The 18,190-nt window shown below is 33.5% G+C and overlaps 1 protein-coding gene across 1 annotated transcript in view; it reads left to right on the top strand.

Moving 5' to 3' along the window:
* FBXL20 (F-box and leucine rich repeat protein 20) overlaps nt 1-18,190 on the top strand; it is a gene marked incomplete at its 5' end in the record, with an annotated part of 74,828 nt that overhangs the window by 47,098 nt on the left and 9,540 nt on the right. The window contains 4 exon segments of the mRNA XM_081028017.1: nt 4,295-4,349; nt 7,046-7,120; nt 8,432-8,526; nt 9,046-9,114. Coding sequence (XP_080884143.1) covers nt 4,295-4,349; nt 7,046-7,120; nt 8,432-8,526; nt 9,046-9,114 — 294 coding nt within the window.

Genomic DNA, 18,190 nt, shown 5'->3' with positions numbered 1-18,190 from the left:
CTCCAGTCCAGGTCACAGATTGCAGGTATTGCAAGTATTAGTTACTTGTACACCTAAGGAACTAAATGATTTCATGTGCTACATGGGATTACCAGATACGAATAGATTAGGTTTGCATAATTTCTGCTGAATATAGTCTTGGTTAAAATAATACCTAACTGGAAGTAGTGGATAACAAGACCAATTGTCTGATGTGTCCTCTCCATATTTGTGACAATAAGATTATTTCAAAAACACATAGAAAACTTATTTTTCTATTCTTTATGACCAGGGTGGGTGCATCTGGTTTAACATCACTTTCCCCCTCAAAAGGTAGGGGACTCAAAGTACAACCCAATTTAAGAGGTTGAAGATTATTTAATCTTACAGAGATTGTTTCTGCCAGCGTTGGTTCACTTAGTAATAACGGAAGATGTCATCTTTGTGTTCATATTAATAACCAAGTGTGTATAGAGAACTCTCATAACTTAGTCTATAGCTTATTCTTGTCTAAAGAATCAAAGCTCAAATAACTCCATGATAGCTACAGGGTAACATGCGTTGCTTTTGGCAGAGTTCTCCACAGTTCGTGGATACTAATGTCATAATTATACCTGAAATCTTCCTTAAAACAGAGGCCTAGTAAATCTGCATCTGTAGTTTGAAATAAAGACACTAGCATACAGTTTTAAGGAATAAGTCCTGAAAACTGATGGTCTCTTGTGAAGAATAAGAAGTATACAATTATGAAAATGTGGTATAGTTTATTCCAGAACGTAGACAAGTACCCTATAAATTCAAAGCAGGCTTAAATTCTCTGGCTTTATGTGGCCAAAGAACTTCATCTAGTATCTTTAAATGTTTTTTAACAAATAAAATATATTTACTCATGAACCCAACACTTTTAAAAAAATATATAAAGTAATAAACAAATGGTTTTCTTATCCCTACTCTTTTAACAGCCCCCTCCAAAAAAGCTTGTACTCCCCTCCAGAGGTAACAGACATGTACAATACTTACATGCGTGTTCATGTATATATATTTTATATTTTTCAAAAATGAAAACAATAAATACTATTAATACAAATATTAGTACAAATAAATACTATTCTTGTTTCTGTTTCTGTCACTTAATAGTCATTGACATCTTTTTAAGATCAGTTCATGTAGCTCTACCTCATTATTTTTAATGGCTGCTAAGTACAATAGTCCATTGGATGAATGTACCATTATTTAAGCATTTTTTTATTAATGTATATTAAAATTATTTCTAACTTTTCCATATTTCAATTAATAATGCTACCATGAACATTCTGAAAAACATCTTTACTCATACTTTTGCTTCTACAGGATACAGTATGCATATTTTTAATGGTCAGTGTTAAATTTGCTCTCCAAGAAAGTTGTACTGTAGATACCCTGTGATATGAATGGAATTACTTATTTTGTTCTTTTCTCTCCAGGACCACTCTATGCTTTTTAACTTTTTTAATAACAAGAACTGTATTAAAAGAGGTATTGGTTCAAGAAGGTTTGGGATGTTTATCATATGACTACGAAGACAAAGGGAGTTGGGAATAAATCCTTTTTATAAAACATTGCATGGATAACCATATCCCTAAAATCTTGCTTTCATTATTAATTTTAACAGCCGGCCCCATGTGCTCCTCCAAGGATTTAGTATTAAGGGTTTGGGTTTTTACTTTCTTTTTTTGTGTAGCAATAAGATTTATGGATATTTAGACCCTGTCTTCTTCCACATGAGGTCTCAGAAACCTGGCCAAGGTCTTTTTGCTTTCTTGTTTTCCTCATCGAGTGAGGAAGGAGAAGCCTATTTTGCTTAAGCCTGAGCAGCGTAAAGCTAGGTCAGTTTTTCAACAATGTTGAGATGGTGGTAGACTTTCATTGAAGTGGTCAAGCAGGATCCTTTAATAATAGCAGACCCTTCATTGCATCTGTTTTCTTATCTCTTTGATCTTAACCATTCTGATTATGGACATAGGTGTCCTCAGAAGGAATTATGTAAAAGGTTAAAGTGTGGAGAAAGGGACCACTGTAAACAACCCAGCCTAAGATACCTAGCCTGAAGACGATGAAAAGCAGAGAGGTGCTAAGTGTAATGTAGTTTATTATCCTGTCCTATTACATAGATATACCAATACCATTTCCCCTTGATTTATCCTACAAATGCATATTTATAAGTATAGGGATTTTTTTAAAATTTAAGTTAATGTTACTGCCTTTGGAAGAATAAATAAATACTCAATTGTGAGTCACCCCCAAAAAAAAAAAATCACACTAGCCAAAATCCTGGCATCCTATCTCACCAATTCTTATATTTGGGGTTTTCCAGATAATTATCTCCATTGTCAACTACATAGAATACATAGAAGTCAAAGGTTACTAAATAATAGCAGCCATTTAGACAGACTATTTATGAAGTGGTAGAAGGGATTTAAGCACTGAAGCTTACCCCAGCAACCTTACTACTTGGATAAAGGAGTACAGCGACTTTATTCGTCTTCTCGTTCTCTTTTTAATGTACTCTAATGTCAGCATCTAGGTGAAAAGCTAACTTATGGGGATCTTGACATTGAGAACCCCAGTCAGTACTTTCTAAGGGAACTGTGATTATTGGGATGTGTGCTACAGAGAGTCTCCTAAGTCTGCATTTGACCTCCAGCCTAATGTCTCATGTTTATCTATTGTGCTTTCCTTTGTGGAGAACCTTTTTGTTGAAAGGATACTAAAGTCTAACTAGGATTGTTAACCTGTAAAGTTTCTCTCCTGTGCCCCTCCCCCCATGTGTAATATTGTATTTATACAAATTGCTCAGGGATTCATGATGATTTGGCATATCAGCAATACAAAAATGTTTTGTTGCATTAGGTAAACTTACTGTTTTAGGAATTGAGGTACAAAGATTGGGGGAATGTATATTTATTTGGGAGTGGAGTTGGTAATCAGCATTGAAGAAGATAGATTTATTCTATAAAGAGAGCCATGAGAGGGGTAGCAAGGCCACCTCAAGGGAACACGAAAGGCACCCAACCTTTCATCTGTGACAGATGTACAAAATGTGGTATACACATACAATGAAATATTATTCAGCATTAAAAAGGAAGGGAATTACATGATACAACATAGATGAGCCTTAAAGACACTATGCTACGTGAAATAAGCCAATCACAAAAAGCCAAATGCCATATGATTTCTCTCATGAAGTACCTAGAGCAGTCAAATTCATAGAGAAAGAGAGTAGAGTGGTGGTTGCCAGGAGTTAGAGAAACGGTAATGAGTTATTTGTTTAATGGGTACAGAGTTTCAGTTAGGGAAGGTGAAAAAATTCTGGAGGTGGATGATGGTGATGGTTGCACAACAGTGTGACTGTGCTTAATGCCACTGAACTGTACACTTAGAAATAGTTAAAATGGTAAATGTTATATGTATTTTACCTAAATAAAAAAAGTTTAAAAAACAAAGTATTATTATTAAATGCACATAACTTTCTGTCTGATGTAATTTTTAACTCAGTTTATTTCAAGTTCTAAAATGTGATTGACAGGCTCTATTCACTAAACAATAAAAATTTGTTTTTTAAAACTAACTCATAAGCTTTTACTTGAATCTGAATCTTTTAAAGTATATATTATATTGTATATTTTGCCACTTGCAGAAGGGCTTAGCTTGTTACTCAGATCAAAATGATCTTGAAGGGTATTCATGAATAAGTAAGGAGGGCTTTAAGCAGAAGTGACTGATTCACTTTATTCCCGGGATGCTCTGACCTATTTTTACAAGTGGCTTATGGTGGAGAGAGTTATCAGACTTTACGCAGATAAATTATTTCAAATAACAGTGCTTTAAAATAAATATTTAACCTCTGTAAGACTGAGAAAAATTCTAGGCAGTGTTTTCTGACATAGATGTGTTAACTGAGTTTTATAATTTCCTGCATTAGAATTAAATATATATACAAACTTAACATTTTATAGTTGCTATTTTTTGGGTGTTACAATATTATTTTATCTTTTTTTCTTCATACATGTAAAATTCTTTATAAAGATATTCCTCTCTCAGCCTATTTCTTTTGATAACCAGAAGTGTGAAAATTGTTTTTTTTTATTTTAAAAAAAATTGAATCGGTTAGAAATATTTTATCATCCCTTGATGTAAGTAATTGAACTTGTATGGTACTTATACGTATATTATCAAGTAAAAGATTACTTTCTCCCTCTGTGTTTTGTATGGGCAGTATTATCTTTATAAATTGCTCTACTTTATCATATAATAGTTTGTCTCTGTCTCTTTTTAGGATATTTTCTTTTCTGGATGTTGTTACCTTGTGTCGCTGTGCTCAGGTCTCCAGGGTAAGAATGGTTGACATGATTAGAGGGGCACCCTTTCCTAATATTGATGATATTAGCTTCTGTAGTAGGTGAACCATTTACTCGAGTGGTTAGTTGTACGTTTTGTTTCAAAGGATGTTGTTTCACCCATAGCAAAATTCTACAGTTTTATATGTACCGTCTCTAATTTTTTGGAACTCTCGAGTATTTGTATAATACAAACAGGAAACACTTAGAAGGAAAAGTATTAAACATGCAAATTAAAAGGTTAAGCTCTACTCAGAATTGTAATAAAATAGTGTTTCATTGTTTTTTCTAGTTCACTTTATACATATGCACAGAAAGCTCTTGAGGTTCTAATTCTCGTGTTACCTTCCCCGTAGTCTTTCCTCAAAAAACAATAGCTAGAATTTAATTTTTAAAAATTGTAGAAACAAACCAGATTCCATTCTCAGTTTCTACATTATATTTAATTATCCATTTTTGTCAGTTGATATTGTTGTGACAAAACAGTGAAACATCATGTTCTTATTGGCTGTTATTAATATAAAGAATAGTCTCTCTCATGGAAAAATTGCTTTAAGATATATAATAAATAACTGAATAAAATGAATGAGTGCTTATAATTATTTTTTTATAAACAGGACAATGGCTTTTTGCTTGTTCATTTAACAACTGTTTATTATTAAGAACCTGCTATGTACCAGGTACAATTCTAGGTGCTGGATATGTAGTATGGTTATATCATAGAGTATTGCATTTATCTTTGCAGATGGTCCCAGTTTTCCTTCAAGTTACCAACACCACTCTGCAAAAAAAGCCACAAACATACAAAAAAAAAACAAACCCCACGAAACTTGCCATAGAAGAATTCACTGTGTCTTGCTAACTTTCATGTAATTTCTGCATCCTAAAAGCCGTATTAAATCTGCGCATCAGCTATCTTGGAAACAATCCGTAGTATTTTGATGATTTCTATTAAATCACATTTGTGTCCCTGGTACTTGAGTGGTTGCTGTAGCCATGCCTTGTACAAATGAGTGGAGCTTCCTTTCTGTCTCCGTATGAAATAGGTCATCACTGAGAAAATCCGCAGGCCAGTGTCTAAACCTGTTTAGTTGCAGTCTCATCTTAGGAATGTTGATTTGAGTGAGTTTTATTTGTTTTCATTTGCAGGTTTCTCTTCCTTCTTAATAGGTTTTAATTTAAAAGAAAGGAGAGCACAGTGCCAGTTTTTATTAAATCTGGATAGTAAATCAGTAGTTATCTTATTGTTCTCTGTACCTGAAGCATTTAATTAATTTGTTTAAAAAAAGAAAAAAACCACTGGAGAGGAACCTGTCAGTCATTCCTAATTTTAGTCTCAGTTTAGCATGTTTCCTGCTTGCTCGAAAAAGTAGTATAAGGAAATGAGAAATATCAAACCAAATCAGAGGTATATTTAGCCCGAGAACCTAGTAAACACATGAACTTTAAAAGTTTTATCTATTGTCTCCCATGGCTAGCCATTAAACCATTGGAAAAATATGAAGCTACAAAAAGAAAAGTAACATACTGAACTCCTGAAAAACACTTTAAAGATTTGTAGAATAATAACTGTTTACTTTCATATTCTTGACACTTCTTGTTGATTGTGTGACAGTTACCCTGGGGCCAATAAGTGTGTCCACAATTTCCTTTTTAGAATTTCAGTATCAAATCTGGGTTTTGATTGTTAAAATAAGAAATAATATTCAAAGTTTATAATTCAACAATGTTGACTTTGTTTACACTTTAAATTTAATAGGGAAAACTTTAAAAGGCTTTCCGATTAAACTGCAGAATGATCCACAACAATTAACTCTTACTGGAGTCATTTTTCTCCTAATCCTGAAAAATTGAAAAGCGTAGAAACTTTCTTGCCTTCCTTTAGCTTACTGAAGAAATTTAAGAGAAGTCTTGAACTTACACTGTTGTAAAATTACCACTGAATCAAGCTAGAGGGAAAGATGAATTGAAAAACATCCCCTAGTGAGAAAATGAGTAATGAGGAAAGCATTAAGGCTCTATCATTTATACGGAGAAGTGACATTGTCTTCTAAGTCCCATGTTACCATATTGTAGTTTCAAGTCCTACCAAGCTATACTATGGATAGCGAATATATATTGAACATAGCAGGACTCTGAGTACTGTCCTCTTTTCTTTGGTTTCACCCTCATCTTGATTCTGGTTGAGAGATAGAGTAACAGACTTGCTTTTCATCAGCTGAACTGTCTCATTTTGGGATTAGAACTAGAATCTTCCCAGTTAGAAAACAGTTTCTGGCTATGATGCTTATCACAAGCTGTCCTTTCCTCAAGCCCCTAAGTTAAGATGTTTTGTAGCTGCTAGTTTCTGTACCCACTCATTTATGAGATAATCTAATTGGAGAATAAAGTGTTTTTTGTTTTTGTTTTTTTTAAGGAGGGTGCAGCTCACAGTCGCCCATGCAGGGATCGAACCGGCAGCCTTGGTGTTATTAGCACCACGCTCTAACCAACTGAGCTAACTGGCCACCCTCGAGAATAAAGTTTGAATAAGAAATAAGGCAGACTTTTGGGGAGTTAATGGTGGGGGTGCTGAGAAATGTTTTGGTCAATTTCAGTTGTTAATGGATTGGATTGTGAATTCAAATATTGCTGACTTTTACCTGTTGTTTCAGCTCCTGCTCATTCTGTCTCTTTTTTTAAAAAAATAGGCCTGGAATGTTCTGGCTCTGGATGGCAGTAACTGGCAACGAATTGACCTGTTTGATTTCCAGAGGGATATTGAGGTACAATTATGTAGTGTGTGGCCCCATTTCTCTGGTTAGCATGTAATTATAGTATGGCACAGATTGGCCCCCACCGTACACATCTTCTTTCCCTAGAGAGATAAACTATTAATTTTTGTGCATGTGAACTTCATAGGAGCCTGCAGTGTTCCCAAGAGCTTATTCAGTTTTTGAGAATGAGCAGAATTATTTTACTGAAATAATACTAAGTTATTTGTGTTACTAGAACTAAAAATTTTATTTTTTAGTTTTGTGGTGGAAATGTGAAACTATGTTTGCTTATTTTAAGGAAGTCATTTTATATTTACTTATTTAAGAATACATCATTTTAACTTGTTGGGATATGATATTTGCATAAATTCTTGTTAAGATGAGCATTTTGTTTGGTTCTTGGGAAGCCTACAGATAGCTTTTGTGGAAAATGAAAAAAGAATAAAGTCAGAGTCATTTATTGAATTGTTTTTGCTGGGGAGAGATTTTTTTCCCCCTTCTCACTTCTCCCCCATATTTTATCTCTTAGTATTGCTATTATTTCTAAAATGGAGAAGCATAATGGTTTACGCTTTAATTATTTTAACCAGAATTCGAGCTCGGTGGCCCTTGGTTTTCTCATCAGGACAGTGGAAATAATAGGTTCCTCATTGTGTTACAAGGATTAAATAAAACTTACATTAGATTTTTAAAAAAATTTTTAATTCCTGTGCAACTTAATTGTCTTGAGGAACCATGTACGAAGTTTTTTAATAGCCTCACATGAACTTCCATTATCTACTAAAAGTACTTTTAAAATAATACCAACTGACAGTAAGCTGGGTTTTTATTTATGTTTTTCACAATTCTCTAATCTTTATGGATTTAAATGTTTAAAGCAACATGGCTCTCAAAATTATCAGCAAGCTTTCATTAAGTTTTCATTGATTCTCTGCTGTATTTAGAGTACTATCTATAAGCACTTTGGAAAGGACACAGAAATAGTAAAGAGAGTTAATATCCTTCAGTAGCTGCAGTTTAACCAGGAGGGCAGCCTTACCTTAATATAGTGATGTAAGAGAACTACAGAGTACCTCTTCCTCAAATATAGAATATCTCACGGATTTAACAAAATAAATAACAATATAGGGTTTAGGCATGTTTCAAGTAGAAGGGTTAATCAGGAAAGCTTTCCCACAGTAAGTTGAAATTTTCCTATTGCATTAACTAAGTCTTAAAAATGAGTAGAAGCCTTTTTGTTTATAAATTATTAAAAATGAGGATAGATTCTTTTCAAAAACAGTGGTGGCTTATCTTTTTTTGACCTATCTTTTTTTACAGGGCCGGGTAGTGGAGAATATTTCAAAAAGATGTGGGGGCTTTTTACGAAAGTTAAGCCTTCGCGGGTGTCTTGGGGTAGGAGACAATGCATTAAGGTAACAACATAACTACTGGTTAACTGATCTTTTTTTAAACTGATCTTCTTGACTGAAGTAAAGGAATCACCGTCTCACCCAGAAAAGGCTAAAATGGTTTTAAGCTATTTATAAAGAAAGTTAGAGCTTTCTTTAAGCTATTCTGAACCCACATACACATACATTGCTTATAACACAAAAATATCCAGTAATGTATGGTTTAAGGATAAAACAAGAACAAGTGCCCCCTCTAGAAAAGCCAGATTCCCCATATTATAACTTGTTCTTTTGGAGCCTTGACTAAATTTTGTTTGTTGATTGGTTTGTTTACGCAAAGTTAAGGTAATTTTAACCTTGGTTGACAAAAAGATCAATGTTTAAAAGTTTATGGTTGAAAATTAATTTATTTGTAATTGTGAATTCCTTTTGTACCAACATCCAATATTACCAACAATAACAATATCTTCTTTTACTTTTTTTAATGCCTAGAATTGTTCGCATTTCATTTCAAACCTTTTACTTTGTTTCTTTCCTATAAAGGACCTTTGCACAAAACTGTAGAAACATTGAAGTACTAAATCTAAATGGATGTACAAAGACTACAGACGCGTAAGTAGTTTATGTTTTGGAAGCGTAAGTCATAACCCATTGTGCCCTACTTACACTAGCTTTAAATGCATGCTGTGAAATATATTTAGCAAACTTCATTTTGGTTTAAAGGGGAAAGATATTTTAAAAGGAGAAAGTGACATTAAAGTAGAAACGGAATAAAAAGTTTATTTTGAAATCTGGCCCAAATCCTATCTTGATATTTTAAGTGAAACTTAAAAATTGTACTCAGTGAATATGCTATAGGTATACTATTGATATGAATTACTAGACCTACTTATATTTCAAGAAGATACTAATAGCTGTCATTCAAATGATACAGTAAACAGATAATTCTATAAAAAAGATGAAACTCTTAAACATGGGACTAAACAATTTGTGATAATCAATATTGAGAGCATTTATTAAATGATACTTTGAATATACTGTGTCTGTGTCAGTCACAGTATAAACAAAATAAAACATAGTCCTTCATCCTTGAGAGTTTACTGTCACAGACACATTACAGATAAAAACCATTCAGCCCAAAAATATCTATTGGTAATAACATGTATCAAATGGCATTTAAATATTATGTAGGGAAATTGTTGCCTATTGTGAGGTACAGTGAAACTACTAAAGAAATATGGTTACACAGGGAGGGGCCAGGATTATTCATTGAATCTTCCTGTTCAAAAAGTCCTCACAAAATAGCTGGTATTTTTAGAATTGCTTGAATGAAGGAAAGTAGGAAACTCTCCAAGCACAGCGTACACGTTGTTTATTTTATTCCTTTCTTTGAGGTCACAACATTAACTTTTGATATATAAAAGTGTTTGAAAGACAAAGACTATGGTTATTGATTGTACTAACAAATATTATTCCATCTTGTGACAAAAGATCATACTGTGAACATTTCTGTGTATTTTACAACCCTATATTTACAAACATAAATCAGTTTGTTAACACACTTTTATTTCAGAAAGTATATATTATATAATATATATATTTTATATATATATATTATATATATATAAATTACTCCTACAATATAATGCCAGCAAAGGTATTTCTACAGATGATCCCATATGTTTCTATTTACACACAATTGATCATAAGAACATTTGTGAGTGAATCTTAAACACCTCTCATTTAAAAATGGTCATTTTATTACATAATTTCCATTGTACAAGTATGTATGCTAAAAATGACTCCTGGGGTTTAGTGTTACTGAGAGAATTCTACATAAACTCATACATTTCCTTTTGTTACAGAGTAAGGATTTTATGTTGTCCTTTTTGCCTTGGCTACCAGGAAACTCTGAGATAAACTTAACGTCCAATTATAATTACGTACACCAATTTCCTCATATGTCTTTTATCTTCTGTGTCCTTTAAAAGTTTGTTTTAATAGCTATTTTTTAAAAACTGCTTCAAATAATTTTTTGGAAACTAGGTGGTCATAACTCCTACATGCATGAATTTTATATCACTAACCACAGCTTCTAGAGCATCACAATGACCACTCTACTCATTGTGGAGTATACAGTCTAGAATTTCTAATCCTATTTAGAACAGTTATTTCTTCTGATTCTTCTAATAGAAATACTAATATTTGACTTATGTGTATGTGAGTAATGTGAGATAATGTATAACAAAGCATCTAACCCAGTGCTGAGCACAGAACAGGAACTTTATAAACACTGAATACAATGAAGAAAAATGACATCTAGATAGAGAAACAGGAAAAAGCCAGGTTTCTCAGTAACTCTGGTTCTTGTCTATGTTTGGAGAATCAATATGTTTGTCATTGAAGCAAAGAGAGATCTTTTTATAACATTTTAAATTCTCATTCCCAGAAAAAAAAAAATTATTCATATGGATTGACTTAGAAATCTTTAATTCAAGAGACAATATACTAATCCCTCCTCCAACTATGACTTTATACCAAGTAGCCCTCTACATTTACTTTAGATAAATTATCTATTTGTTTTTTCCTTTGAATACTTAATATGTCAGAGATTAAGAATAATCAAAACTAATAAAAATGGTACTTGTGGTGAAGAGAAAACATGAAGAGACAGGGATGAAAGGAAGACCTCTGAAACATTGTTTTGTAGTTTTACTTTAATAGCTATGTAAATGTTCTACATAATTAAAACATGAATTAAATCAAAAAGAAGTCAAAGCAGTCTCTAACAATTGAAACAAAATAAAACACATGAAGCCAGCCATATGAAGTTGGAGCTATAACCACTCTGAGAGAAATTATCTCTACCTACTTTTGACTTCTTAGGAAAAATTTTAAACATATGTCAAGGTAGACAAAATTATATAGTGAACCCATTGCCCAGCTTCAAACTGATATTTTAGAAATTATCGTTTTTATGGCTAGTCTTGTGTCATTTATCTTCTTTTGATAAACATCCTAGACATCATATTATTTAAACTGTAAGTATACATTTCTAAAATATGTATTTCTGAGAGATAAAAGCTTTTTACAAAGGCGCGTTAACTTTATCACTCCTATAAAAAATATTTAATATCTTAAAATCATCAAATAACTCTCGGTCAGTGTGTTCAGATTTTTGTTGGTTCTAATGATTTTAGAAAAAGCAATATTTTAAACAATGTAAAAGAAAAAAGATAGAAACTTTAAGAATCAAAGATGGAGACTTTTGCTTCGGACCATGAATGACAGTAACTGCCCTCCTGCTATAAACAGCTGTAAAACTGTAGAAAACAACCAGCGTGATATGTTAGACAACCTCCAGCACAGGACTGAGAAACATACGAGGTGAACCCTAGGATTACCCTGCCTGCAGAAATCTACATAGATTTGGCTGAATAGTAAACTACATATACACATATTGAGACCCCCAACAGCTGAGCAAAGAACATCTGATAAGGAAAGAACAGTTATTGGGAAACTGTAAACTGAAGAATTGCCAGAGCTTAAATAAGGCTGGGAGAAGTTCTAACTATTCAAAATAGAGAAAGTTCATTGAATACTTTGGGACATTTAACAAAAACCTCAGAAAAGTCACACCTTGGTAATAGAGCTAAATTAGACCCACACTAATAAAGATTAAAAGAAAAATTTAGGATAAAATTGATTTACAACTAACTTAACTGCCTGCCCTATCAAAACTCAACATTTTTTAAAGAAAGACATTAAATGTAGACATTTAGCATACAGAATTTCTGGCATTCAATCAAAAATTATAATACATGCAAAGAAACAGGAAATGATAAAATGATACCAGAAGAAGAACCAGAAAGAAAAACTAGTCAATAGAAACAGACCCAGAAATGGCAGAGATTATAAAGAATTTACAAATAGCAAGTAACAGATCTGCTCAAGAATTTTAAAGAAAACTTAAAGATAATATGGAAATTAAAAGGATGGGAAAAGATAGACTATTATGAACACTAGTTACAGGAAAGTTGGAGTGGTTATTATATCAAGATGATGTAAACCTCAGGAAAGAAGAGTAGATGGAAAAGATATTTAATAATACCATGCTCTTTCAGTAAATGATAAAACAAGTAAACCAAAAGCAATAAAGTTATGGAATGCTTGAGCAACACTATCGGTGAATTTGTCCTAATTGATATTTATAGAATACTATACCAAAAAGCACCAGAATGAACATTCTTTTCAAGTACACTTGAACTATTTAATAAGATATTAAATAATGGATCATAAAACAAATTTCAGTAAATTTAGATGGATTGAAATCAGAGTGAGTATTGTATAGCCTCAACAGTATTAAAGTAGAAACGTATAACACATATCTGGATAGTTTGAAAGTTAAATATCACTCTTCTGAATAACCCGTGAATCAAAGAATAAATTACAAAGAAAACTAGAAAATATGTTTTGCTGTGTGATAATGAAAACACAACATTTGAAACTTGTAAAATTCACCATAGGCAGTGCTTACAGCAAAATGTATAGCTTTAAATGCTTATACAGGTTCCCCCTGCTACCCAAAAGAGTGTCCTATGCAATCCTTTATAAGCCAAAACAGCATAAAGCATAGAAGCAATTACCTTATGACACATCTTGGTAACAGACGCACGAAATAAATTAAGATAAGGCACATATGCTCACAGACACAGTTCAAAGCTATGGTGGCTTGATGCTGAGATGCTGAATGTAGTTCCTGGGGAAGAAGCTTGGCGGTACCACTCTCGCTGCTTGGGGTGCTAGCTGCCTCTATAACTGCTTGCTACAAAACAAATATTGAACACTGTTTTTGCTTTTCACTTTTCATAAAAACAAAAATCTCTTCAGATTTCTTTCAGTTAGCAAAAACAGGTACTAATGTAGGACTTTCATAAAAGTGAAGTGGTATGAAGTGAAAAGTGGGGGATAAAGGTATTAGAAAAGAAAGGCTTAAAATCAAAGATCTAATCGTCCACATTAGAAAACTAGAAAAATAAAAGTAAGCCTACAATAAGTAAAAGGAAGGAAATTAAAAATGTAATGGTGGAAGTCAATGAAATAACAAATAGACATAGAGAAAATCCATGAAATTAGAAGCTGGTTCTTTGAAATTAAATCAGTAAGTTTGATTAACTGCTCCTTAGATTGGTCAAGAAAGAAGACACAAATTGCCAATACCAAGATTGTAAAAAGAAATATAACTACAGATTCTACACATATTAGTTAAAAGGAAAATAATATTATGAGTAATTTTATGCCAATAAATTTGACAACTTGGATGAAATAGATAAATTCCTTGAAAGACACAAATTGCCAAAAATTACAAGAAAAAATGAGAAATCTGAACAGCCTTTATTTTTAAAAATTGGATGATTAAAAACCTTCCTCCCTCCCCCCAAAAAATAAACACTAAAAACAAACAGAAAAAAACCTCCAGGCTCAGATAGCTTCAGTATCGAATTCTATTGAACATTTCAGAAAGAATGTTATGAAATACTTTCAAAATAATAAAGGAGGAGGTAAAACTTTCTAAGTGATTTTCTGAGGCCATCATTACCCTGATACCAAATCAGACAAAAATAACAAGAAAAGGAAACTACAGACCAATATTCCTCATGGACAAAATATTATCAAATTGAATCCATCAGTATAGGAGAGGGGTAATGAATCGTAACCAATTTGAATTCATCCCAGAAGTGTAAAGTTGTTTTCACATGCAAAATCAGTCAGTGTTATTAAATTTCAACTTAGTAACAGATCAAAACATTTATATGACTATCTCAAAAAGTCCAGAAAAAGCGTTTCACAAAATGAAACACCCATTAATGATAAACATCTCTAAACAAACTAGGAGAAGGTAACATCCTCAACCTGATAAATTGTATACAGTCATGAGCTGCTTAAGGACAGGATTACATTCTGAGAAATGTGTCATTAGGTGATTTCATCATGCAAACATCACATAGTGTACTGACACAAACCTACATGGTACAGCTTACTACTGTAATTATATGTGCTATATATACTTTTATATGACTGGCAGCACAGTAGGTTTGTTTATACCAGCATCACCACAAACACATGAGTAATGCTTTGTGCTATGATGTTAAAACGGCTACATCACTAGGCGATAGGAATTTTTCAGCTCCATTATAATCTTATAGGGCCACCATTGAATACATGGTCTATCATTGACCGAAACATCGTTATGTGGCTCAGGACGGTATATAAAAAAACCACTGCTAACATATTTCATCATAAAAGACTGACCAAAGTGTGAAAACTGAAAACAAACAGAAGAGTTTGAAAGCAGCAAGAGGAAAATAACTCGTACAAGAAAGGAGTATATGAAAAATGGGTGGCCTAATCAGAAACAATGGAAGCCAGAACCATGTGACATATTCAGTGTGCTGAAAAAAACAAGAATTCTATATCTAACAAAACTATCCTTTTAAAATGAAGGCAGAATATTGATATTCTCAGATAAAAACAGAGAGAATTTGTTGCTAGCAAATGTGCCTTGCAAGAAATACTAAAGTCCTTCAGGATGAAAAGAAGTAAATACTAAATGGTAACTCTGATCAGATCCATAGAACTTGGTAGATGAAGAGCACCAGACATGGTAAATATGTGGGTAAATCTAAGACTAATTGTCTCATCTCTTAAATTCTTTAGATGATAATAAGATTATGTAAAGCAATAATTACAACACTGTATTGTTAGGTGTATAGCATATATAGAAGTAACATGTGAAATATATTTGAACATAGGAAAATAATATCACAAAGGAAAGAGGAGGAAATGGTGATGTATTGGAGCAAAATGCCTATGTTTTGTGAGAATTTGGCTATTGCTCTGAAATTAAGATACATACTGTATCTGAGCAAACTCTAAGAAAATAACTCAAAAAAGTAGTAAATCAGAGGAGTTGAAATGGTACACTTAACACAAGAAAACAGTAAAGGAGAAACAAAACATGAAACACATAGAAGAAGGTAGCAAAAAGGGAGGCAAAATCTAACCATATCAATAATTAAATGCAGACAGACTGTACACTTCACCCAAATGACAAATTGTCAGTATGGATTGAAAAGTAGGACCCAACTATCTGCTGTCTACAAGAGACATGCTTTAGATTCGAAGACACAAATAGGTTGAAAGCAAACAGATGGAAAAATGCATGCTGTGCAAATAGAACACTCTACCCGGTGATTACAGAATAAACATTCTTTACTGACAAACTGGAATATCCTGCAGGATGGAGCATACATTGGGCCATTAAACAAGCCTTAATAATTTAAGAAGATTAAAATTATACAAAATATGTTTTCTGACCAGAACTAGAGAATTAAACTAGAAATTCACAACAGAACAAAACCTGGGAAAACCTCAACTATTTGGAAATTAAGCAGCACACTTCTAAATAACCCATTAGTTAAAGACAAAAATCACAAGAAATTAAAAAAAAAAAAAATGTTTTGAAGCCTCTTGATCCATGCTTTGCTCGGGGCCGTTCCAAACTCTTTGGAGTGTACTTTTTCTCCTAATAATGAGCCTTGGGCCTTGGGCCTTGAGCCTCGAGCCTCTTTTCTTTGTGCTTGGCCCGCTCCTAATTCTTTGGAGTATACTATCTCTTCTAATAAAATATTTTGAACTAAATGAAAATGAAAAACTATCAGAATTTATGGGATACAGCTAAAGCAGTGATATAGCTCTGAATTCCTATATCAGAAAAGAGGAAAAAGCTTGAGTCAAGAACAACCTTCAACATTAAGAAATTCGAAAAAGAAGAGCAAACTAAGCCCAAAGCAAGCAGAAGGAAATAATATAGACTGGAGATTAGTGAATAGGAAACAGAAAGTAATAAAATCAATGAAACCAAAAGCTGGTTCTTTGGGGGGAAAATCAACAAAATTGACAAACCTAGACTACAAAAATAAAAGAGGAAACAAATTATCAAAAGCAGGCGTGAAGGTGAGGACAAAATACTTGACTCAAAAGACAGACTATAAAAGATTATCAGGGAATATAATAAATTAACTTTATACTAAGAAATTATACAACCCAGATGAAATGGACAGATTCCTGGAAAGGCACAAATTACCAAATTTAACTCAGGAAAAAAAGACAATCTGAATAGATTTATAACAAGTAAATTCAGAATTACCTTGTTTTGTACACCTGAAACTAATAAATAAATTAATTAATTAAAAAAAAAAAAAAAGAATTCACTTGAAAATTATCCCCCAAAGTAAAGCACAGGCCCAGATGACTTTACTGGTGAGTTTCATCAAATATTTAAAGAAGAAATAACCCCAATCTTCAAACTTATTCATAAAATAAAAGGAAATACTTCATAACTCATTCTGTCAAGCGAGTAGTATTTCTGAAACCAAAGCCAGCAAACAACGACATCACAACAAAAGGAAATCTGATCAGTATCCCTCAGGAACAGAGATGCAAAAATACCTAACAAAATTGTAGCAAACTGAATCCAGAAACATAAAAGGATTTTGGATCATAACCAAGTGGGATTGATCCCAGAAATACAAGTGTGGTTTAACATCTGAAAATCAATTAATGTAATATCTCGTAATAGTAGAATAAAGCAGTGTTCAGCAAACTTTTTTTTTTATGGTACCAGATAAATAAATACAGGCATTGTTGACCATACAGTCTCTGTCACAACTACAGAGGGTGCCAAAAAAAAAGGTATATACATTTTAAGAAAAGAAAAAACTATTTTAAAATTGTAATACGCAGGCCGGCCTAGTGGCTCAGGTGGTTGGAGCACTGTGCTCCTAACGCCAAGGTCGCCGGTTCAATTCCCACTGGGCCAGTGAGCTGCCCCCTCTACAGCTAAGATTGTGAACAGCAGCTCTCCCTGGAGCTGGGCTGCTGTGAGCAGCCAGAGGTTGGTGTAAGCTGCGGTGAGCCGCTGAGTGCTGCGGTGGGGTGCTATTGGCAGGCTACTGTGAGCGGCTGGTGGCCAGCGTGAATGGCCAGAAGCCAGCGTGAGCTACCGTGGGCTGCTGTGTGCTGCCAGAGCTTCCATGTGCTGCCATGAGCAGCCGGCAGCCGGCGAGAGCTGCTATGAGCTGCTGTGAGCGGCCTACCAACAACGCGACTGACTGACTGCCTTGGGGGTGGGGGGGAGCGCAAGGCTCATAATACCAGCGGGGGCCAGGGAGCTGTGTCCTACACAACTAGACTGAGAAACAACAGCTTGAACTGGAGTGGGGTGGAGGTGGCGGGACACGGAAAAAGGGAAAAAGGGCGGGGAAAAATTGCAATACTTGATATATACCGATAACAAAAGATGAATACAAGTTATGTTTGACTTCTGCAATTACAAGAGGTGCTCAAAGTGGTTACTTACCAGCAGCGTAATTTTAATAGTTTTTTCCTTTCTCTAAATGTATGTACATTTTTTTGGCACCCTCTGTATTCAACCCTGCCAGTGTTTTACAAAAGCAGCCATAGACAGTACATAAACAAATGAGGATGGCTGTGCTCCAGTAAAACTTTATTTCTGGGTGCTGAGATTTGAATTTCATAGAATTTTCACATATCACAAAATAGTATCTTATTTTTGATTTTCTTTCAACTATTTAAAAATGTCAAAACCATTCTTGACTTGAGGGCT

The sequence above is a fragment of the Rhinolophus hipposideros genome (assembly GCF_964194185.1).
Source record: "Rhinolophus hipposideros genome assembly, chromosome: 20".
NCBI classification, from domain to species: domain Eukaryota; kingdom Metazoa; phylum Chordata; class Mammalia; order Chiroptera; family Rhinolophidae; genus Rhinolophus; species Rhinolophus hipposideros.
The sequence above is the reverse complement of the archived record's forward strand: the minus strand, read 5'-3'. Positions and strand labels throughout refer to the sequence as shown.